Source organism: Chionomys nivalis, chromosome 7 (genome assembly GCF_950005125.1).
Source record: "Chionomys nivalis chromosome 7, mChiNiv1.1, whole genome shotgun sequence".
NCBI lineage: Eukaryota > Metazoa > Chordata > Mammalia > Rodentia > Cricetidae > Chionomys > Chionomys nivalis.
This window is the reverse complement of record NC_080092.1, coordinates 11,867,713-11,891,371: the sequence shown is the minus strand read 5'-3', so window position 1 is coordinate 11,891,371 and position 23,659 is coordinate 11,867,713. Positions and strand designations below refer to the sequence as shown.

Genomic DNA, 23,659 nt, shown 5'->3' with positions numbered 1-23,659 from the left:
TCTCCAGCCCTTAACTTTTTAACTGTCGCAGCTTGGGGTAGGGTGTGTTGGCTTATAATGGATGAAGGCCAGGGATATCATTTAGCATACTTTAATGTGAAGATGATCTGGCCAGTGTCAGCAGTGTTAAGTGATGGGTGCTATTTTCCAGTTTCTCAATATATATTGTTGCTGAAGAAGAAGGCAAGGCTTTTCTTACTTTATTGAACTGTCATGTTCTATGGGTGGTGCTGATTTGCCTATATATACCCTGGGGATGGTATAGGCCCTTGACCTCAGGTTTACCCTCTCATCACTCTGATAAAACAGACAGAGCTGGAACTCTGGAGTTCCTGCTTCAGGGTTTCAAGACTTGCCTCATCTGAGACTTTAGAAAGCCTTGATATGCTGCTTCCAGAGCCAAATGCAAATGACAGAATGCTAAGATAGTTCACAGAGGAGAAACTACCCAAGCCCTTACTGCTTTAGTTCCCACATTCTAGAGGAGACCTGAGAGGCCCAGGTGGATTGGTCTTACCCTGGCTTCTTTGTATCTACTTTGCTACTTGTTTTTTTTTTTTCTTCCTCTCCCCCTATTTTATCTAGAGAAAGCACTAAAGAAAACCAGGTATAGAAAATAGTAAGCTAGGTGTCAGAGTGAGACAAGGACATGTGTAGAAGTTTTTAACTTGTAATAGTTATCTTCAGGGGAGCTGAACCATTTGGTAGTTGTTCCTGCCAAGAATAATACCATAGAAGATGCCCAGAAAAGCAAATTCAAACTTCCTACATACCTGGTCTTAAGGGATAGAAGTACATTGGAAGCTGAAGGTAGGGTGGTATAGACAGAGACAGTAAAACGAGCCTTATTTGTCATTTAAATTACACCAATGCCATTTTTTCTTTGTATTTTCCCTACCTTAAAGTTCAGACCTTTGGGCTCTTGGATGTATAATCTATCAGCTTGTGGCAGGACTTCCACCGTTCAGAGCCGGGTAAGAGGGATTCTGTACATCTCAGACTTCTGATCCTATCACAGCATACCCCACTGCCAACAACTACTGGGAGATCTGGACGAAGGTTGTACCCAGTGGGGACAAACTTCCACCATAACTTATAAATATGCGGTGCTTGGGGGTTTTAGTGAGAGCTGTCCTGGGAGGTGAGGGTGATGTTGGGTTGTTCTGTAAAAGTATTCCTAGTACTAGAGATTTGATTCTTGCTCAAACAGCAACATTTTTTTTTAATTCACAGAAATGAATATCTTATATTTCAGAAGATTATTAAGCTGGAATATGATTTCCCAGAGAAATTCTTTCCTAAGGCAAGAGATCTTGTGGAAAAACTCTTGGTAAGTATTTTGAATCTTCTGTCGAGTATTTTGAATCTTCTGTCGTGAGGAATCATCATTGCTACCTCCTGACTTTCTTTGCACTCATGGGTATCCTTTCGAAAAATGTGCTTAAGGTAGACAATGCTATAGATAGTTAAATATTTTTATTTCATCTCATTATAATCTCTTTCACTTTCCCAGTACCTAATTAATGACTTTAATAAGAGAGGAAGTTACTATATTGTTTTGCATGTGTTCATTAACATCACATTTTAAGTGATTGTCACTGAGTGACTGGATTATCCCAGTGGCAGATGGCTGTTAATCCTGCTTCATTGACATCTGCCCATGTTAACTTTAGAGTGTAAGCTACCTGAAGACTTTAAAGATCAACCTGGGTAACAAGGCAGAGAGAAACAGGTTTACCCAAGAAAGATGTGCCGTTTTATGTTTAGAAACAGGATCTCTGCCCTGGAGCTTTTCATCCTGACCTCCTTCCTTCCTGATTCTTTGGGAATCAAGGTAGGCCCCGGGTTGCCTCTTCCCAGCCATCCTTCTGGGTGCTTTTCCTTCATTGCCCTCAGTAGGGAGTGGGCTTGAGTTAACCTTGCAGGCATAGGAGTGACTGTGCCACAGCCTTTGAGAGATATGATGTTCCACCCAGTGAGAGCCAGATTGTTCATTCTTTGTTCTTAGAGACACTCAGTTAATTTTTTTCTTTGTATTAGAATACATTTATTTATCTCTGAGGCAGAGTATTTCTGTGTAGCCCAAGTTGTCTTAAAATGCTTGACAGCCTTCTTGCTTAGTCTGAGTGCCAGGATTATAGTTATACACTACAATGCCTCGCTTTTTTTAGTTAGCATTTTTTATTTTTTGAAAGACCCCCCCCCCACACACACCCCATACTTGCTTTATAGACCAGGCTGACCTTAACTCAGAGAGATCTGCCTGTCTCTGCCTCTCAAGTGCTGGGATTAAAGGTGTGGACTACCATACTCACCTGACAGCATTTTTGTTTTCAATAGTGAACATTTCTTTCTCTGTCTCTCTCTCTTTCTCTTTTGTTTTTCGAGACAGGGTTTCTCAGTAGCTATGGAGCCAGTCCTGGAACTCACTCTGTAGATGAGGCTGGTCTCGAACTCACAGAGATCTGCCTGCCGCTGCCTTTCAAGTCTGTCTCTCTTTTTAAACAATGTTTTTATCCTTTGAGAATTTCAGACATTGTGTTTTCAACATATACACTCCCCAGTGACTTCGATTATCACCCTCCCATACCTTCCCAGCGTTGGAATTTCTTCTTCAAATCCAGTTTGTGCTACCCAACTAGTCTTGGGAGTAGAGCCTGCCCCAGTATGTGGTTAGCTTACCAGAGCTCACATCATCTTATAACATTTTTAGCTGCAGGCTTTAAAAAGATACTTGCTGCCGCCCTCTATTTTGAGGTTGAGACTTGTTTTACCCATGGGAAGAAAAGGGCAGAGCCTTGGGTTGAGGTAAGCGTCCTGGTCAATCTTGGCTTTTTCCACAATGGCATGGGCAGGCCTGGGTATGGACCGCAGTGTCCCTACTCTTTCCAGAAGGTCTCAGAACTTGAAAACACTTGCACAAAATAAATAAACAAATAATTACATTTCAAACCTGACAGTGACATGTTTTGGTTATCATTTAAGGTTTTAGATGCCACAAAGCGTTTAGGCTGTGAAGAGATGGAAGGGTACGAGCCTCTCAAAGCTCATCCGTTCTTTGAGTCCATCACATGGGAGAATCTGCACCAGCAGACACCTCCAAAACTTACAGCTTACTTGCCAGCCATGTCAGAAGATGATGAAGACTGCTATGGCAACGTAAGCTGGCACCCATGGGGAGTACAGGCAAAGAGAATTCTGCTTGCCATGCTGTGTGGATATGATTCCTTGGGACCGTGATTTGTGTGACTACTGGTTAAGATGTGTGAGTGAATACTGTGGACCTGGTGGTGGTGGAATGCTTTGCTCTGATGAGTAAAGGACCAACACACCTTGAGTGCGCTGATTCCTGTTCTTATTTCCTCAGCTGGTAAACTTTTACCTATTTGGGGATGGGGATGGGAGGAGGCAGGATGTGGTTTGGACTTGTGGATGAGAGACCAGTGCCTTGCCCTAATTTCTCACCTCCTGACACTGGGTTTCCTGGAAGCTCATCATTGACAACTTTTGGCTCAGATCCTTTTTGAGATATATATTAATTAATGTTCTGGAATACTTCTTATTTTTTTCAAGAGAACCCAGAATGCTACTGATTTGAATTTCCAGGGATGTGGTGTGGGTGGGTAGACTCCAGTCCCAGTAGCCTGATGCTCAGCAATAGGTACCTGCTCTGTTTCAGGGGTACCACCGCCTTGGGTTTATGGACAGTTGCTGTCACTGGCTTCAAAGCAGCTTGCCTCCAAATAATTGACTACAGACACAATTTTTAAAAACTTTCTATACAAAAAAAATGAGAAACACCAGCAAAAGAGACAGAAATAAGAAACTATAGTTTGCCTCCACAATTTTAGTCTTACCCAGACTTCGCTCCCATTGTGACCTCCACATTTAAATTTTTTTAAACAGTCATTGATTCAAGTCAATTTTTCTCATTTGATTTCTGTTTTCTTAACTTATTTTATCTAACCAGTTGTCATTCATGGAGTTCTATTCAATTGACTGAGCAATTCTGACATTTCCCTAAAAGCCTTCCAAAGCAGCCAGGCTTGTGGGGGTTAAGGGCTGGGTGTTCTCAGCATTGAGAAGGCTGAGACAAGAAGATTGAAAGTTGGGGCTGGAGAGATGGCTCAATGCTTAAGGGAACTTTTTGTCTTTGCGTAGGTTGTAAGTTCGATTTTCATTCCCCACATATTGGCTCACAACTGTCTGTAATTCTAGTCCCAGGCGATCCGACACCTTTTCTGGCCTCTGGGAGCACTAGGTACACACATGTGTGCATACACACACACACACACACACACACACGCAAGTCCTGTATACATAAAGTAATAAATGCCAAGATTGAAAGGTCATGACTTTCCTGTATACATAAAGTAATAAATGCCAAGATTGAAAGGTCAGTCTGACTACAAAGTTAGGCGCTGTCTCAGAACAAAACAAACATACAAACAAAAAAACCAAAAAAAGAGGGTCTAAACTAAACCATTGCTGTTTTTTTGCCTCTTACATGTAGATCAAGGAATTCTCTGTCTTTTACTTGCTGTTTGTCATATCTCCATTTTCTCCTAAAATGTTCTTTGTGTCCAGACTTGTAGGGAGTGAAACTCAAGTGCATCTCTGCTGACATTGGCCAATTTCTGCATATGCCTACTGCAGCATACTCAGGCCCTGAGCCAGGAGGTCCTCCCCCTGCCCTACTTGCTTCCAAAATGCTCATGAGTGGTGTCCTTTTGGGTCATATTAGAGAGTGCTGATGGAAACCTTGGGGTCCTCTTCTAAAACTGTTAATCCTGTAGAAGTTAACAAGGACTGGCAGGCAGTCCTTCAACCTATGTACTCTGTCCCTTACCGTCACTGCCAAAGGCAGCTGATCTACGAAAGAGCTGTATAGGCTCCATTATCTTCAATCTTAGCAGTCAGGATCATTTTTTCATGTGTATTTCTACATGCATATACCCCTAGTATCTCTGAAGGCCTGTTCTGCATTGTTGAAGACAGGGCTTTTTGTTTTGTTTTGTTTTTTGTTTGTTTTTGTTTTTTTTTTTTGTTTTTTTTTCAAGACAGGGTTTCTCAGTAGCTTTGGAGCCTGTCCTGGAACTAGCTCTCGTAGACCAGGCTGGCCTCAAACTCACAGAGATCCACCTGTCTCTGCCTCCCAAGTGCTGTTTTTTTTTATTATTATTATTTATTTATTATGTGTACAGTATTCTTTCTGTGTGTACGCCTGCAGACCAAAAGAGGGCACCCGTCCCCATTACAGATGGTTGAGCCACCATGTGGTTGCTGGAAATTGAACTCAGGACCTTTGGAAGAGCAGGCAATGCTCTTAACCTCTGAGCCAGCTCTCCAGCCCCAACAGGGCTTTTTTTTTTTTTTTTTTTTTTTTTTTTTTTTTTGTGGAAAGCTTTGACTTCTACCTGTATGATCTGGCTCTCTCAATGGCAGCAACTTGGTTTGGTTGGGTGGCTGCTTAGCTCTTCCAGTGTGTTTTAAGGGCTTCATAAGCATCTAGGCATAGAACAGTCTGTGTAAAAGTTCACTTTTAGACAGACTGGGCCTGGGCAATGCTGGGACAGAGGAAGTCTGTTCTGTAGGTATTCCTTTTTCATGACTGGAGCAGCTCAGTGATGTGGAGAAGCTTTTAAAGTCAGTGTTGGCCAGAGGAATGTGATTCTGAGCTTCAGTTTCTATGTCAGAAATTGGAGCCACTTTAATTGCTTTAAAAGTTTTTGTGGGGACACCCCTCCTCCCAGTAGAAGTATAGTAGTAGCGTCTGTGAACTGATGCAGGTACATCATTTCTCTCACTGGGAAGCCTCTAGGAATGAAGTAGAGACAGTACTCTAGGGTGTGAATCTGGAGCTGTGACTGCTTGAGTCTGTGGAAGCATAAATTCTGCAGAGTGCCACTGGGCAACAGCAAGGAGGTGGGCATAGGACTTACAGAATCTGCAGTGGGGAAGGGCTGACCTCTGTAGAGTAGTAGCTAGGACTCTTTCTGGAGACTCAGGGTATAGAAGGCAGGACTCAGGAGTGGGAAGCCTGTAGCCAGCATAGCTGGCTGCCCAAGGTGACCATACCTACCTTTACCTATGCTCAAAGATCTTTGGCCCTGTCATTGCCTGGAAGTGTGCTAGAATATGAACTGCCCATGTGGCATGTTGTGAATAGTTCTGCTTTCTGTGCCAACACTGGCTTGTATTTTTCTAGAACTATTGCTAAGATTAAAGAATATTTTAAAAAACCAAATGCTAAATCAGACTATGCAGTGACTCTGTAACCTAACTAAGATCCCAGAACTCAAAGAGAAGTGTGCTGAAGCACTGAGTTCCATGCCAGAAGGTAGCTGCTGTAGAGGTTCCTGCCTTGGGGTACTGTGCTGGGTAAGAGTTCCAGTTTCCTTCTCCCTGGAGATGAAGGATGCAGTGTAGCCCCTCTCTGACCTCTCCTTCTGTCAGAAGAGGAACCTGTAGCAAGAAGGTCCAGCCTTGCCTTGGTTCAGTGGCCAAATGGCTATTGGAGGAGAATCTGTCTATATACACCTTTGAAGTGTGTGTAAGCTTACCAGGTTGTGAGCCGCTGTGGGGGCCGCTGTGGGGACCAGGTAATGTGGGAGGGAGTCTTTGACCTTACAGACAAATTAAGGTGCATCTCTCCTTCCTTTTCTTCTTGCAGTATGACAATCTCCTGAGTCAGTTTGGCTGCATGCAGGTGTCGTCCTCCTCCTCTTCCCACTCCCTATCTGCGGTGGATACCAGCCTGCCCCAGAGGTCGGGCAGCAACATAGAGCAGTACATCCATGATTTGGACACTAACTCTTTTGAACTAGACTTACAGTTTTCAGAAGATGAAAAAAGGTTGTTATTGGAAAAGCAAGCCGGTGGAAACCCTTGGTAAGAACTATAGGCATCAGCACCCCATCTAAAAGTAATCAGACATGGGCAGGTTGCTTGTCCTGCCTCACCTCTGCAGTGCTCTTCAGAGTAACATGCTCCCTGAGGTTATTAGGAGACCTTAGAGCTGGAACTTGAATTACATTGTATTCTTATGTTTTTGCATTTTTAAAAATTGATTTTAAGACTATATATATGAAAGCCATTCTCTGCCAACATTTTTTCAGCTTACCTCTCAGTCTGTTGGTGGATATTGCTTTGTAGTTGAAAATTTATTTATTTATTTATTTATTTATTTTTAAAGATTTATTTAGTTATTATGTATACAGTGTTCTGTCTGTCTGTATGCTTGCTGGCCAGAAGAGGGCACCAGATCTCATTACAGATGGTTGTGAGCCACCATGTGGTTGCTGGGAATTGAACTCAGGACCTCTGTAAGAGCAGTCAGTTCTCTTAACCTCTGAGCCATCTCTCCAGCCCATAGTTGAAAATTTTTACAGTGTCCATCTAACCTGTTCCTGTTTTCATCTTGTTTTCCTTCGAAGTCTCCTGAAAGGGCTTCAGTATTTTTACCTGGCATCTGCACCCTCTTTGTTGTTCTTTTTGAGACAAAGTCTTACCTAGCAATATAGACTACACTGGCCTCAAACTGATACAGATACAATACAGATATATTTGCCTCTGCCTCCCAAGTGCTAGGATTAAAGATGTGTGCCATATCCCTGACTACCTTTATTTTCTTATAGTATTTTTATGAATCCTGTTGTGGTCGTCTTCTCTGCTGGCAGAGTTGCGCACTTTTACTTTAAAAATTTATTCTTTGACAATTTTATACATGGATTTAATATATTTTGAGCATGTCTACTCTCATTACACTTAGGGGTCTCTTTGAGTGCAATGGGAGGAGGAAAATTGAGGGTTTGTTAAGGCAGGAAGGAGAATGCACAAGACTCAGACTTTATGAAGAGGGAGAAGAACCCTTAGTAGCTTTTCCAGTGACATGCAGACGGCTAAGACTAAACTGTCTTGCCATCAAAACTTATTTTCTCTAGAAAAATTAAATATAGATACTGCTCCTAGAAATAATCTACAATTCTGGGACTTTAAAATTTGTCCTTTAACTCCCTGTTCCCTAAGGTAGTATTACTATCAGGGATGGAAAAGAATTTTTGTTTTTGATTTATTTTTATTTCTCTTTTTATTATTTTTAATTATGTGTATGTGTGGGTCTGTGCACATGAGTGCAGGTACCTGGGGAAGCCAGGGGTGTTGGGTCCCCTAGAGCTGAATGATTGATAGCTGTGAGCCACTTATTGTGGGTGCTGGGAACTAATCTCGGGTCGTTTGGAAGAGCTGTAAATGCTCTTAAAAGCTGAGCCATCTCTCCAGCTCCTTATTTTTTTTATTTTTTAATTAACATGGCTTCATCATGGCATTTCCATATGTACTTTGTTTTTGCTGATTCTTTCTCCATTCCCTTGCCACCCCCAGGTTTGTACCCCTGTACACCTCCTACCCCCAGTAGTCTGCTTTCCACTTTCACATCACGTGCCTCCTTCTTCTTCTTCTTCTTCTTCTTCTTCTTCTTCTTCTTCTTCTTCTTCTTCTTCTTCTTCTTCTTCTTCTTCTTCTTCTTCTTCTTCTTCTTCTTCTTCTTCTTCCTTCTTCCTCCTTCTCCTTCTTCTTCTTCCTTCTTTCTTCTTCTATTTCGAGACAGGGTTTCTCTCTGAAGCTCTGGCTGCCCTGAAACTCTCTTTGTAGACCAGGTTGGCCTTGAACTCACAGAGATCCTCCTGCCTCTGCCTCCTTGTGCTGGGATTAAAGTCATATGCTGTCATACCAGGCTTGTTTTCTTGTTGGTGGCTGTTTGGACTGGGATGAAATAGTTTTAATTTACATTTCCCTAGTGACTAAGGATATTGAACACTTTAAAATGTGTTAGCCATTTGTGGTTCTTCTTTTGAGAACTCTCTGTTTTTAGTTTCTTAACTATTTATTGATTGGCAGTTTGAGTTTTTTTTTAAGTGTTTATATTTCTTTATATGTTCTAAATATTAATTAAAGTGTGGCTGGTAAATTTTTTTCCAATTCTTTAAGGAAGATTTTTGATAAAAACAATTTGAACAGTTCTAGCTACAGTTCCCAGCAGGAGCTTTGTGTGTATGCTTCCCAGGCTTGTGTGTACTGGCAGAATCCTCAGGAGTCCTTCCTCTAAGAGCCTAGTCAGAAGCTCTGTCTTCAGGGGTGTGTGTTTCGTCTCTTCAGGGTTCTTCTCTGCCTGGGGCTGTGAGTGTTTGTCAGAACAGGAAGATTACTTGCCCACTTCTTTTGGGTTTGGGATTTTATATCCTTTCCTTAAGATTTCAGGTCTAGAGCCAGGCCATAGTGGGGAACCCCTTTAATCCCAGCACTCAGGAGGCAGAGACAGGAGAAATCTTGAGTTTGAGGCCAGCCTGGTCTACAATTAGTTCAGGACCTTCAAGGCTACAGAGAGCCTGTCTAGAAAACCAAAATCAAAACAAACAAAAACGATTGCAGCTCTATGTGTATAAGCAGAGACTACTCATTCGTTTCCCAGCCACCCAGACCTGAATTTTCACACAGAAACTATATTAATTAGAACACTGTTTGGCCGATGTCTTAAGTGTATTTCTAGCTAACTCTTACATATTAGCCCATTTCTATTATTCTATATTCTACTATGAGGCTCGTGGCTCGTTACCTCTTGCTTCCTGAGCAGCTACATGGTGTCTCCTTGACTCTGCCTATTCTCTCTCTATGTCTCTGTTCAGATTTCCCACCTGACTTTACTCTGCTAAACCATTGGCCGAAACAGCTTCTTTATTAACCAATGGTAATAAAACATATTCATATCATAACATACAGAAGGGAATTCTACATCATGTGGAAAATGATGCCTCTGCAGAGAACTTCATGGATTTACTGTCTTTTATATGACAAAACTAATATATTAATACTAAGATAATATTTATCTCTTCTTACTGTTATTTGCTGCTAGTGTGCAGTGGAGTTTTTCAGTGACCACATACTGGAGGGTGGACATTATCTTGACAATATATAGAATGTATGTATATGATATTTTCTGTAGTAGGATTATGACTTAAAAATTTGAAATTAATGTATTTTATTTCTACTATATTTTTAATGAGCAGTCTTCAGTTATACATGCTATAATTACTTTATAATTTTAATTATCTAGTAAGTCATTGCTTTCAAATCCTGACCATTTGCCTATATAGATAGAAATACAAGTAAATTTTGTTGGCCTGTTTTGTGATAGTATTAAAAATACTATAAAGTTCTGTAAATTTTATCTAAAATAGCTACTTTTGATATTAATACTTTTATAAAGTAAATGAACATTTATAATTCAAATGTGAGCATGGATCATTGACTTAAAATATTTTTTTTCTTAGCCACGGCAGCACCATTTAAGTCTAAAAAAGTGTAAGGGTCTGTGGAGATGGCTGAGTCGGTAAAATCCTTGTTGTGCAAGCTTGAGGACCTGGGTTCAATCCCCAGCAACCTCATAAAGGATTAGATGTGGAAATGCTCATCTGCATTCCCAGTGCTGGAGAGGAAGAAATGCTATGATCTCTGATCAACAGCTTGCTAGCCAGCCAAACTAGCCAAATTGGTGAATCCTAGGTTTGTTGGAAAGGGCCTGGAGAAATGGCTCAGTGGTTAAGAACACTTGTTGCTATTGTAGAGAACTCAGGTTCAATTCCCAACACCTGTATGGTGTCTCAGAACCATCCATAACTTCAGTTCCAGGAGATCCAGTACTCTTTTTCTTACCTTTGCAGGCACCAGGCATGCATGTACTGCACATATACACACACACACACACACACACATGCAGGCTCATATACTAAAATAAATCTAAAAAAGAAAAAATAAGGTGGAATCTTAGTTTTATAAGAGAAAGCAGCCGGGCGGTGGTGGTGCACGCCTTTAATCCCAGCACTCGGGAGGCAGAGGCAGGCGGATCTCTGGGAGTTCGAGGCCAGCCTGGTCTACAAGAGCTAGTTCCAGGACAGGCACCAAAGCTACAGAGAAACCCTGTCTTGAAAAACCAAATAAAAAAAAAGAAAGCATTTAATAGGGGCTTAGTTCATTATCATCTTGGTGGGGAGGAAGCATGGCTGCATGAAGGTTTGTGGGACTAGCTTGGAACCTTACATCCTGATCTGCAGGCAGAGACAGACAGACAGACTGGGTCAGTTATAGGCTTTTGAAACCTCAAAGCCCACCTTTAATGACATACTTCCTTCAACAAGGCCACACCTATTAATCCTTTCAGACAGTTTCACTCCCTGGTGACTAATTATTCAAATATATGAGCCTATTGGGCCATTTTCATTCTGACTACCACTGGTGGAGAACTCATACACATAAACTAAAAACTGAAGATAGTTGAAGGAGACACCTAGTGTATCTACATATGTGTATACACACAGAAGATTTGAGTTTTTTGAAGAAGGCATGGTTGCAGGAACTGCAGATCTATGTCATTCTTTCTGGCTCATACTGTTCACCATCATAGAGGAATAAATTGGTAAGGAGGTTATAGCATAGCAGAGGAACACCATAAGGAGGTTATGGATAGCAGAGGAACACTATAGAACTAGGCTGGCAGTTCACTGAACTAGAATTAACCTACCCAGTCCAGCATAGAGTCACTCTAGAGAGTTTGTTCCCTATGATATGCAAAGGAGGCATCTCACAATGAAGAGAACAGTTCTGAGAATCACTGGAAGGAAGGATGTTGGGGTGGAAGGTCTACGAGCCGGGAAGATCACAAGTGAAGCACTAGCTGGCACAGTCCTTTTAAGAACATTAAGCAGGTGCCTTCCACCATCAGGAAACAAGGCTGATCATACGATTGCAGATGCCTAAGTCAATTGCTTCAACATTTTGTCAGTTTAAAAAAGGAGGAGGAGGCACTTGGGATACTACTCAGTATAAAGTAGATCATTTGTAGACACACATGTGAGTATATGTGTGTACATGCATGTGTGTATGCTAATAGAGCTAATAAATAATTTTTATGTATGTGTGTGCATGTACAGTGCCACAAAGCTTGTGTGGAAGTCAAGTTTAGAGGTAGCCTTTAATAACCTAGTCATCTGGCTGGTTCAGGTTTATTTATTTATTTTTAAAGTAAAAATTTTAAAGATCTATTTATTTTATGTATATGTTTCTCTATCTGCATGGATGCCAGAAGAAGCATCAGATACCATTATAGATACCTGTGAGCCACTGTGTGGTTGCCGGGAACTGAATTCAGGAATGCTAGAAGAGCTAAGCTGTCAGTGCTCTTAACTGCTAAGCCATCTCTCCAGCTCCCAGGTTTATTACTTTTAATTATTTGAAGCTGGGAATGGTGATACATGTCTGTAATCCCTGCACATAGAAGGCAGAGGCCAGCCAGCTCTATGAAAGTTCCAGGCAAAGTAGAGCAGATGGATAAGTACTTGAAAGCAGGTGTTGAAATTTTCTGGACTGTGAGTTGAGGCTATAGTTGAGAGAGAGTAATGCTAATGGGGCTTCCTTGAATGTTGGAGTGGAGTGTAAAGTTGATGTGATCTAGGCTGGAGAGATGGCACAGTGGCTAAGAGCACTGGCTGCTCTTGCAGAGTACACAGGTTCAGTTTCCAACAAGTGGTGGTTCACAACCGTACATAACTAATTCCAGGAGATTCCATGTCTTTTCTAGCCATCATTGGCCCCAAGTACACAGGTCATGCGCACGCGCGCACGCACACACACACACACACACACACACACAGACAAACATAAAACAAACAAGTCTAATAAAAAGTAAAATAAGGCCGGGCAATGGTGGCTTACGCCTTTAATCCCAGCGCTCGGGAGGCAGAGGCAGGCGGATCTCTGTGAGTTCGAGACCAGCCTGGTCTACAGAGCTTGTTCCAGGACAGGCTCCAAAGCCACAGAGAAACCCTGTCTCGAAAAACCAAAAGAAAAAAAAAAAGTAAAATAAGGTAAAATGAGGCCTGAAGGCTAGATTGCTGACATTTGAAATAGATTAGTGCCTGCTATCCAGCACCACAGGTGTATTTACCGAAGTACAACCAGCTCTGTGGAGACATCTCAGGTGTCAGGGGCTACTCTCAGTTCTACAGCTGTACTGTGCTCTCCAACAAAGTGAAGCTATTTTGGGGCCTTAGGCTCAGGTCCTGGAGATAGTCTTGGGGTCTGTACAGATAGCAGAGGAGAGAACCAGGCTTTGGAGTTTTGTATTGCTATCATTGTGAGTTGACCATGGGTGAAACATAAACCCCTCAGCTTCTGTGTCTTCATCTCTTTGGCACCAATGACAGATTTGCCTATTTTGGGAGAGCCACATTGCTTTGTGTGAATGGGAAACCATGAACTGTGTAGTTCTGTGGCTCTATTTCGGGTGTAGTTTTAGCTATGAATCTTCCAGGGAGAAAGGTGCTTAAGGTGTGCCTGGAGCTTCTCCAGGAATGGGGATTGACAGTGCAGTAAAGAGTCAATAGAAGCCGGGCAGTGGTGGCGCACGCCTTTAATCCCAGCACTCGGGAGGCAGAGGCAGGCGGATCTCTGTGAGTTCGAGACCAGCCTGGTCTACAAGAGCTAGTTCCAGGATAGGCTCCAAAACCACAGAGAAACCCTGTCTCGAAAAACCAAAAACAAAAAAAGAAAAAAAAGAGTCAATAGAGAGCTAAAGAGATGGCTCAGCCATTGAGAGGACCAGGGTTTGATTCCCAGCACCCGAATGACAGCTCACAATTATCTGCCACTCCAGTTCTTATAGACCTCTTTCTGGCCTCCGCAGGCACAGACTTACAGGCAGACAAAACATCGGGCACATAATCCACCACCACCACCACACACAGGGTTTACCTGTTTAACAGCCGTGGCTGTCTTGGAACTTGTTTTTTTGACCAGGCTGGCCTCAAACTCACAGAGATCTGCCTGCTTCTGCCTTCTGAGTTCTGGGATTAAAGACTTGTGACCCTGGCCTATAATTTTTTTTTATAAAGTCCAAATGAGTCTTTGAAGTAATCTTTTCAAAGTAGACAAACAGAGCTGGGAATATGGTTCAGTGCTAGAATGTTTGCCTTAGGTTCTACCTCCACTACCACCTGAAAGAAGAAAGGAAGAAAAAAAGAAAGAGAAAGAAAGCAGGTTGGGCCCCGGGTGGAGGCGCACGCCTTTAATCCCAACACTCAGGAGGCAGAGGCAGGTGGATCTCTGTGAGTTCAAGGCCAGCCTGGTCTACAAGAGCTAGTTCCAGGACAGGCTTGAAAGCTAGAGAAACCCTGCCTCAAAAAATCAATCAATCAAATAAATAAATAAATAAATAAATAAATAAATAAATAAATAAATAAATAAATAAAATAAAAAAAGGAAAGAAAGGAAGAAAAGAAAGCAGACTGATAAATAAGCAGTAACTAACCTGTTGCAAGTGGCTGATAAGTAGTGGATTGTGGTATTGCTGTTGCTAATGGAGCTTCCTTGGCCTCTTACACACACACACACACACACACACACACACGCACACAAAGACTTACAGGATGTTGGGGTGTGAGTACCTTCTCTGTGCAGAGTGAACAAGAGGCAGGCTGATGCTTGTCTATAGGATCATGTTTGCTTTCTGTGTTGCTTGCTTTTCCTCCAATAATTTAATTAGTAGGTCTTTCCTATTTTGTAAGTCTTTGCTTTTGTTAAAATATTGCAGGGTCTGCTTGTTAGGTGACCATTCTGGCAGGCCCTGCAGTGTTACCTGCACGTCTTAGTGCTTCATACCTTCTGCTAATGTTCCTTTCAGAATCAGCCCTTTCTCCCTGTGTTTCAAGTTGGGTGTTTGGTTAGTAAAACCTCTTGGAGACTTGTTTCCCCCCACACACACTTTTTCTTGTGGATCACTGCTCTGTCCTTTTCAGAATCTTAGTTGTTCTCAAAGTCTACACAGTACTATATTGTGTGTGACTTGAGACCAAGATTTTGGTTGTGCAGCATACCTTGGAAGGGTAGTCTGGTTGGTTTTGTATGAGTCAGGTAGTGAGGCCTCGAAGTGCTCTGGCTCCTCAGGGAGGTTTCAGAGTATCTACATGCTTGACTTAGACAATTTTCAGATAGAAAATGAGTTTTTTGTTTTGTATTTATAGTAGAAGTGGCATCAGACATGGCATAGGGCTGAACTGTAGCTCAGGTGGGAAGAGTGCTTGCCTGGATACATAAAACAATGGGTTCTGTCATAGTATCACAAAAAAAGGTGGGGGGACCATGAGAGGTATTTTAAAGGTAGCTTTAACCCCAATAAAGTAATATTAGATGTTAAACTATCTTTGACTCTGAGGAGACAGAAGTACACATGCTGCTCATATAGTAAGTCAAGCTAAATTCTTTAAGAAACTTGTTTAGGGACTAGAGAGATGGCTCAGAGGTTAAGAACACTGGCTGTTCTTCCAGAGGTCCTGAGTTCAATTGCCGGCACCCACATGGTGGCTCACAACCATCTGTAATGATATCTGGCGCCCCCTTCTGGCATGCAGGCAGAACACTGTATAAATAATAAATCTTTGAAAAAATTTTAGCATTATCTATTTATTGTTTGTACACATGGATGTCAGAGGAACTTGGAAGAATTACTTTTCTCCTTCCAAATGTTCATGCTGTAGTACATGTGTAATAGTCATCAGATAGCTTAAGGGAGTTAGCTTTTCCCTTCTACCATGTGCTTCCCAGGGATTGAACTTGGTCATCAGGTGCTTTTACTTGCAGAACCTCAGACCATTTTTTTTAATTAATAAACTTTATTTATTCTATTTGTTTTTCACATCATGTATCTCGATCCTATTCAATCCCTGTCCCTTCACATCTGCCTTCCACCCTGCACCCCCTCCCCCAGAATATGAGAAAAAAAAAGAAGAAAATAAAATGAAAAATTTTTTTTAATTTTTTTTTTTTAAAAAAAGGGGGGGGAGAAATTAAAAGTCTCGACAGGGAAGCTGCACTGTGACCCCATGAGTCGTACAGCGACCCAGCAAGTCATGCCGTATATTCCTTGGTCCATATATCTCTGTTTGCAAGTGTTTGTTGCAAAGAGTCACGGGTCTGGTTTGAGGCCCCTGGTCAGACCAAATTCTTGGCATATTTGAATAAATTTTTTTTCAATATGGTAAAAATATTGGGAAAAAACAACCCACCCCATCACCATCTTGGGAATTGAAAACCTTAGCACCTAGTGCATGTTAAATACCCCCTATACCACTAGGCAATACACTTCACCTCAGAAAAGAAATTCTGAAGCTATTTTTTAAGGATTTGTGCTTCTTTAGAACTCTGGAATCTAGGCACTGTTAGGTGTCCTGATTTGGGAAGTAATTTATAGATTTATAGTATTGATTTGCAGTGGCATTCAAACCTCTGTGAGATCTGCCTGCCTTTGTCTCCCAAGTGCTAGGATTAAAGTTGTGCACACCACACCCAGCCCCACTGCAGCATTTTAAAATGAGGATGGTAATTAGGATGATGTTGATGCTATGTGTTACCTTGTTTCTGTGGCGGTCTCTCCCAGTCTTCCTCTACTGTGCAGATGACTCTAGGAATGTAGACTTTGGACCATATGTACAGATAAAATCTGCACACATTGCATCACACATCTGGAGTATCTCCTGAAAAGAGGCTGCAACTGTGTGGTAGAGTCGGGGGGCAAACTTGACTGATAAAAAGTCTATAGAGGCCTGTGGAGTTTACCCGAAGGACAGTGTTTAGAGAACTGCTGTCTCATTCTTCTTTCTTTCTTTTTTAGGCACCAGTTTGTAGAAAATAATCTAATATTAAAAATGGGCCCAGTGGATAAGCGAAAGGTGAGTCAAGTCCCTGATGTTCTTCATCCTGTGACTTCCTATTGCTTCAGATCAGATCAGTTATTCATCCTGGGGTCCTGCCATGGTTCTTTGGATATGGCATTTTGGCCTGATCTTTAGAGATCATTTCTAGACTTTATAACTGGGAACACTCAGGCTCTCAGGGAAGCAGTGTGGGCGTTTGGAAACCAGCCTTCTGCTCTAGTCACAGGGTATGATTTCTCATGGTCGCACAATGCTCATCTCACTATGCTAAGGTTTCTGTCACATTGAGGAGGATGTATCATTTCTGAGAACCCAGCAAGTAGTCTTTCATTAGAAGATTTGAAAATACAGGAGTTGTTGTTTATTAAGCTTATTTGTTTATTTGTTTTTGAGACAGGGTCTCACTATGTTGCCGTGGCTATTCTGGATCTGGTTCTGTAGACCAGACTGGCCTCAAACTCACAGAGATCTGCCTGCCTCTGTCTCCTGAGTCCTGGAATTAAAAGGTATAGGCCACCACTGTCTTGTTGTTTATTACATTTTATGGGCAACAGATAGTGCAGAATATATCAGACTCTGCTAACAGGGACTTCCTAACATCCTTCTTGACTGTGTATACTCTGGAAGTGAGAATCTCCATGAAAGTGAACTGAGGCCTGGCCTGCCAAGGGCGGACTCTGTGCCTGAGAAAAGCTGAAGGACCAGGGGAGACTACAAGCTATCCATCGATGGGCATATTGTGAGCTAAACAGCAGAGACCTGCACTTTTCTTGATGTAAGATGCTGGGCTTAGGTTGAGGAGGAAGTGTCTTAGGTGAATGGACAGCTGGCAGTCACTATGCCCTACACTACTTATAAGTTAGTCTCATCTGTGCCTTGATCAGTTTGTTTATTTGTACCAGGGTTTATTTGCAAGACGACGGCAGTTATTACTCACAGAAGGGCCACATTTATATTATGTTGATCCTGTCAACAAAGTCTTGAAAGGTGAAATTCCATGGTCACAAGAACTCCGACCAGAGGCGAAGAATTTTAAAACTTTTTTTGTCCACACGGTGAGTTTCTCCCTATAAGGCCTCTGATTGTAGTGTCACCACAGGCTCTGCATCTCGGTTGGAAGTGTCCCTTGCTTTGGCCAAGGAAGTATCTAGGGTTATGTCAGCTTCCTGTGTCTCAGAGACCTGTATGAACAACTTAGGCCTGAAATGGGTTAGGAGATACTCTGTTTTGATTTTTGCTTTCGGTAGGTCACCCACCCATGTACTTAGTTTCTGTACTTGTAGAAAGAAGAAGCCCACTGTGCCCACAGGCTTTCAAACGGTGCTGACAATATTGACAGCAAGATAGGCTGGGTGGGGACGGGACTCCCTGGAGGACATCAGATGCTCTGTCTTTGCAGCCTAACAGGACGTATTACCTGATGGATCCAAGCGGGAATGCTCACAAGTGGTGCAGAAAGATCCAGGAGGTTTGGAGGCAGCGGTACCAGAGCCATCCAGATGCCGCTGTGCAGTGACGCGGCCTGCGGCCGGGCTGCCTATCGCTGCCAGGACACCTGCCCCAGCGCGGCTCGGCCGCCACCCAGGACGCTTCCAGACCACCTGCCAGCCATCTCAAGGAGAACATGGATGGTGGAAACCTTGCAGCTTTTTTATTTAAAAGAAAAAAAAAGAACCCAGCCACACAAAGAACAAAACAAATAACCAACAGACAGGAATTCAGGGTCGCTTTGCTTGCTCTCTGTGCTATGTGGTGGCTTCCATGTGCTGCTGTGGCCATGGAGACCCAGCTCCTTGCACGGTAGCTCAGCTTCTGCCCAGACCAGTGACCAGATTTGGCATCACCAGCCCCTCCTAGCATCCACAGGATCTGCATGCCTGCTTCTACCCTTCCCCACCTGATAAACACAGCTCCTGCTGTAACTGAGGGACCGGGTGTATCTGGCTCTCCTTCACCAGAGAGCCTCTTTACTCTGCTGGGTTGATCACCAGCTCACTGTGGGTACAGGGCTCTTAGCTTGTGTGTGTACCTCCTTTCTTGAGTCCCTTATATGGCCCTAGAGATGTGGTCAGGTATGTTTCTGATGACAGAATTTCTGTGGTTCCTGCCCTACCGTAGGCAGGCTGATGGTGAGAAGTGTGCAGGCTGCTGTGGTTACAGTCTGCTCTCGTTGGGCTCTGCTCTAGCATTCCACTTCCTAGCAGTTCATCCAGGGATGAGACACCAAGCACGTGTCCAGCAGGGGTGCTGTCATACCAGCACCTAGATAACACCAACTAGATGACTGTCAGGTACAGATCCTGCCCTGACCTGTGGAGGAGTGGTGTTCAGGCCCTCCTGGGAGTTTCTGCATACATTTCATGTGTAGGCCACGTGCTCTGTGAGACAGGGACTGAGAAAATCCCGGGTTGTGTGCCAATCTCCTGCCCAGTCTCTCAGCTAGCTCAGTTTTTATATCTCTGTTGAAAATCTGAAAGCCTTTTCATGTTGCTTGGTCACTTGGTACCATAAAGCATGGACCTTGCCTGGAAAGAATGTTACCACTGTCTAGCTCACAGGGACAGCCCACCCAAGCCTGAGCTTGCCTGTGCTTGCCTGTGCTGGCATACCCTGATGCTGAGCTGACAGTGTTTTGTTTTGTGATACAGATGGCCTGGACTATTTCAGTACACTTGCAGAGTGCTTCTAAGAGACTTGGCTGTACCTCTCTCTGACTAGGATATCCCTAATGGGTGACCCTTGGTATCTAGTGGGGAAAAGTAGGCACCTGCCTTCATAGACTGCTCACAGGAACACCCCTGACTCCCATGTTGTGAAGGCAGCAACAATTTTGCCATTTATGTAGACTTTCACAAAGGCACTCCAAAAATGCCACACAGCAATTACCCCTGTCCACAGTGACCACCTGTGGGCCAGGTTACCCAAACTGAGAGGGGAAAGATTCTGTTTAACAATAAGAGTGGTTCTTTCAAACTGGGTGGAGTGTAGATGAAAAGCTCACCATCATGCCTTGGCAGGGGTGCTCGATGGGAGCAGACTTTGCTATATTGTATGATAAGAGCTTTAGGTGACCAAGGAGCAGGTGTCAGGACCACACCTGCCCCTTGGACCCAGGGAACAGATAGCTTAGCACGCTATCAGCCTGTAAGTGGAAGTAGACACGTTTTTTTCCTGGTTTTTGAAGAACCATGTTGGCTAAACTTGGCTGTCTCCTCCTTAGAGTCCTGTTCTTGCTCATGCCTTGTGGCTAATTAGCCCTCAGTATCCTGTGCCCTGTGTTTGCACGTATAAGAGTGGCTTCCTGGTTGTCACATGCATGTAGATACAGGAAGAGGCATCTCTGAGGACACTTAACTACAGGGGACCATGTGGGGCTGAGGCGTGGCTAAAGTTAGAACACCTGGCTGACTTATGGGAGAGTCCTCTGTTGCTTTCTCCCCTGGAGAGCAACGCTACCTCCTGGGCTTTACCAAGTGCCATCCTAACCTCTAAAATTAGGGTTTAGCTGAACTGGTAGTGGGTGGCCATGATGACTGCCCTATGCTACAGTAGCTGAGCTCTTCCCAGGTCACCTTTATATCCTTACTGCCCCCTTTTCCTTGATTTTTTTTTTCCCCTTTAAGAACCATGTACATTCTTTCTTACCCTGGCTTATATCACTTTTAGTTTTTTCCAGTCATCCTTAGAGCCGTCACCCAGTGTGCAGGTGCCTTACACTGTAGGACAGGATGTGGGTGTCAGTTTGTACAATTTTGTCTGTGTGTGTGTGTGTGTGTGTGTATAAAAGCAAATGGGGGAATCTATCTAAGGAGAGAAAGAAATGTCTCATTCATTAGGAGCTCCAGAAGTCGTGTGTCCTCAGAATGGTAAGGATGAATAGAAAGTTGAAGACTGTCCTCTGCTTCTCACGGTGGACTGCACCTCACTGCCCACCAGCCATGCCTTTTCTTGGTGTCACAAATGAAGTTGAGCTTGAATAGGTCATTTCTACCTGTTTTTCTGTGCTCCGAATGGGTAGTGGACATATCCATGTAGCTAAACTCTAACCTAGTGGATGCAGTGAAAAACCACTTTGAGAAAGATGACTTGTATTAGGCTGGTAGAAACTGCACCTGCTGCAGCGCTCTTTAGGCTAAAAACCCTAGTGATGTGATCCAAGCTTGAAGTAACCTTGCAGATAGCCAAGTGTGGCACAGACTCCTAGTGCCAGCAACAGGGCCGTAGGTGATTGTGTGCTTTCTTAAAAGTAATGTTTTCTGAAAATAAAAGAAAAAAAGAAAGGCCCATTATTCAGAGACCACTGTGAGCATTTTGATGTAGATCCTGCTTTTCCCTCCCCAACTTTTTGTTATTGTTGTCCCAGTGCTGGGAATGGAATCAGGGCCCTCAGAAATGCTAAGCAAGTCCTCTACCACTGAGCTACACCCTTAGCCCTTGTTTGCTTTTTAAACCAAACTGGGAACATACGACACATCATTTTGCATCCATCCTTTTCTCTTGACATTTTTTCCCTTAAGCATTTCTCTATACCACGAGCAGTTCTTGAAAAGCATGTTTTTAATAATTGTGGACTCAAATGGTTGATTTATAAGTTATCCAACTGTCTCCCTGTTGTAAAATATTCAGATCCTTTTGGGGTTTTTGTTGTTTGTTTTTGCTATTTAAATAATGCTGTGGTGAATATACTTACGTCTTTGATTTTTACTCTGATTTTTTTTCTCTCATATGCCTGCAAGTGGTATTTTTGGGTCAAAGAATTTGTTCATTTCATAGCCGTTCCTCCTCTTTGGTCTGTTTAGATGCTCTGAGTTCCAGTAATAAACCCTCCTTCCTCATGTCCTACAGATTTTGATCACATCAGTTCCTGCTAAGCTGTGTATTCCCAAGAAAGTTTGACTATGACTGCTCTTTTTTTTTTTAATCTAAAATGTCATTAGTACAGATCCGTTTGTGTCAAATTTCTCCAAAAGCCCAGTTTCTTCATTTTCATTGCAAGAATCTGGTCATGCATGTTACTTCTCTTCCATCATTGCTGCTATGGCTTCCAGGAGCTTGGTGATGTTTTCAGAATCCTGTACTTTGTGTCCACAATGGTACTGAATCTGCTTCTGCACAGTCGGCAGAGATAAAGTGTTGAACTGACCTTGCCACATTCTTAATGGGTAATTCGTAATTACGTTTATAGACTCAGAGTGCATTTGGCCATCTTGGGATCAGTAGCAAAGCAGAGTAGCAAAGCTCTAATTGAAAAAGAAACCATGTAGATGATTGGGTTTTATAAACGTACAGTTGTGAGTGTCCTTGCTCCACCCCCCCAGCCCCCCTCAGATTAGCAGTTCGGGAGAGTGCAGTGGCCAGACCTTCTCATTGCAGAGGATGGGTATTCCAGCTGATGCTTATGTAAACCTTCCTGTGTGCTGCAGGTAATTATGGTCTTTGAATAAAGCCCACACACCCAAATTGGGTTGTATCTGTGTTTTGTGGGGCCTCTACTTGGAAACATGAAGTAAAGATTTACTGGGCACCATACTCAGTGTTACCTGATTCTACCAGAGTGTAGGGCTCGAGATGTGTGAAAATCAGCTCCCCGGTTTCTCATGCCTCAAAACTTCTCCCTACTGCTCCATAGACTCAGGGTGCTTATAGCTGAGACTTGGGAGACTGTAGCAACTCATGAGTATGGTGAAGATACCATGTTCCTAGAGATGTTGCAGTATACCTTTTCCATTTTTTTTCATTGCAGAACCCAACATAAACTGACTCCAGTGGGGGTAGCACCTCTTAGGTACAATATATGACAAGGGCCCTGGCATATTAGATGGGACTGAGACCATTCTCAGAGCCTCTAATGATAACTGGCATCTGGCCTAACACTTAAGGGTTATAAGTCAGAATGGTTGTGGAAAAATGGCCTAGGAAGGAAGCTGTTTCTGTCAAAGCACCTATGCAGTGGTAAGCAAATGAATTAACCAATGTGAATACCTGGAAATTCCCTGTATCTGAATGAAGAATTCAAACTGTACAGAAGGTTTTACAAAAGGCAAATTTCCCCCTCCTCATGTCGTCCAGCCTAGTTTAATCATCTGGGTTAGTGACTACAAGTGAGTCATTGTGCAGGTAAAAGCCTCCATTATGACCATTGTTTGATTGGACATTGGCAAATTAAACTGTTACAGTATTTAGAGCTGCTGCGGCTGTTTCATAGCCACGTACAGTAGGATGAATCAATAGTCTACTGCTGTCGTTCAGGTTGGTGGCAGTCAGTTAGAACATGTGTAATATTCTCTACCTGGTCTGTAGCTGTAACTGTGATGTACAGGCAAAGCAAAAATTAAAAATACTTATGAAAACAGATAATGCAATGATACTAGGATATACACTTTTGTATTTTTATTCTTATATAAGGTTATTTGCTGGCTATTGTCGGCCTCTAGTTCAGTCTGTTATTTAAATTCTAATATATGAATTATTTGGATTGAATTCATGTTTGGGGCCACGTTGTTGTATGTATTGATGTACAGCCTTGAATGTGAATAATTATTGTAAACTATATTTTACAACTTTTTCCTGGCTTTATTATATAAATTTTCTATTTGGTCATGGTTTAATCATATAATTTAATGAAACAATTTTTTCTTTTTTTTTTTCAAATATCTGTGCTTTAGATGTAATTACCGGATGATGGATTTCCCTCGTATGCTCGGTAGTCTTGTAATAAAAGCATGTAGAGTGTATATGTTCGACGTCCTGGTTCCTCTTTTGGCTGGGGTTGGGGCGGAGCCAATGCCGAACCTCAGGGTCCCTTAGAAAACGCAAGGCTCACTCTGACCGGAAGTGGTTGTCGCCGGCCTGTTTTTCGAGCCGGAACTTCCGTCTTGCACATCATGCCTGGGCGGGCA

General features: G+C 42.7%; 1 protein-coding gene across 1 annotated transcript in view; it reads left to right on the top strand.

Annotated features, from left to right (window-relative positions):
* Pdpk1 (3-phosphoinositide dependent protein kinase 1) overlaps window positions 1–23,496 on the top strand; it is a 72,147-nt gene extending 48,651 nt beyond the window's left edge. The window contains exons 8-14 of the mRNA XM_057774630.1: window positions 906–974; window positions 1,234–1,330; window positions 2,986–3,159; window positions 6,674–6,891; window positions 16,718–16,775; window positions 17,663–17,815; window positions 18,160–23,496. Of these exons, the coding sequence (XP_057630613.1) occupies window positions 906–974; window positions 1,234–1,330; window positions 2,986–3,159; window positions 6,674–6,891; window positions 16,718–16,775; window positions 17,663–17,815; window positions 18,160–18,276 (886 nt within the window). The 3' untranslated portion in view covers window positions 18,277–23,496. The remainder of the gene's footprint in view (window positions 1–905; window positions 975–1,233; window positions 1,331–2,985; window positions 3,160–6,673; window positions 6,892–16,717; window positions 16,776–17,662; window positions 17,816–18,159) is intronic.
* Window positions 23,497–23,659: the final 163 nt, after the last annotated feature.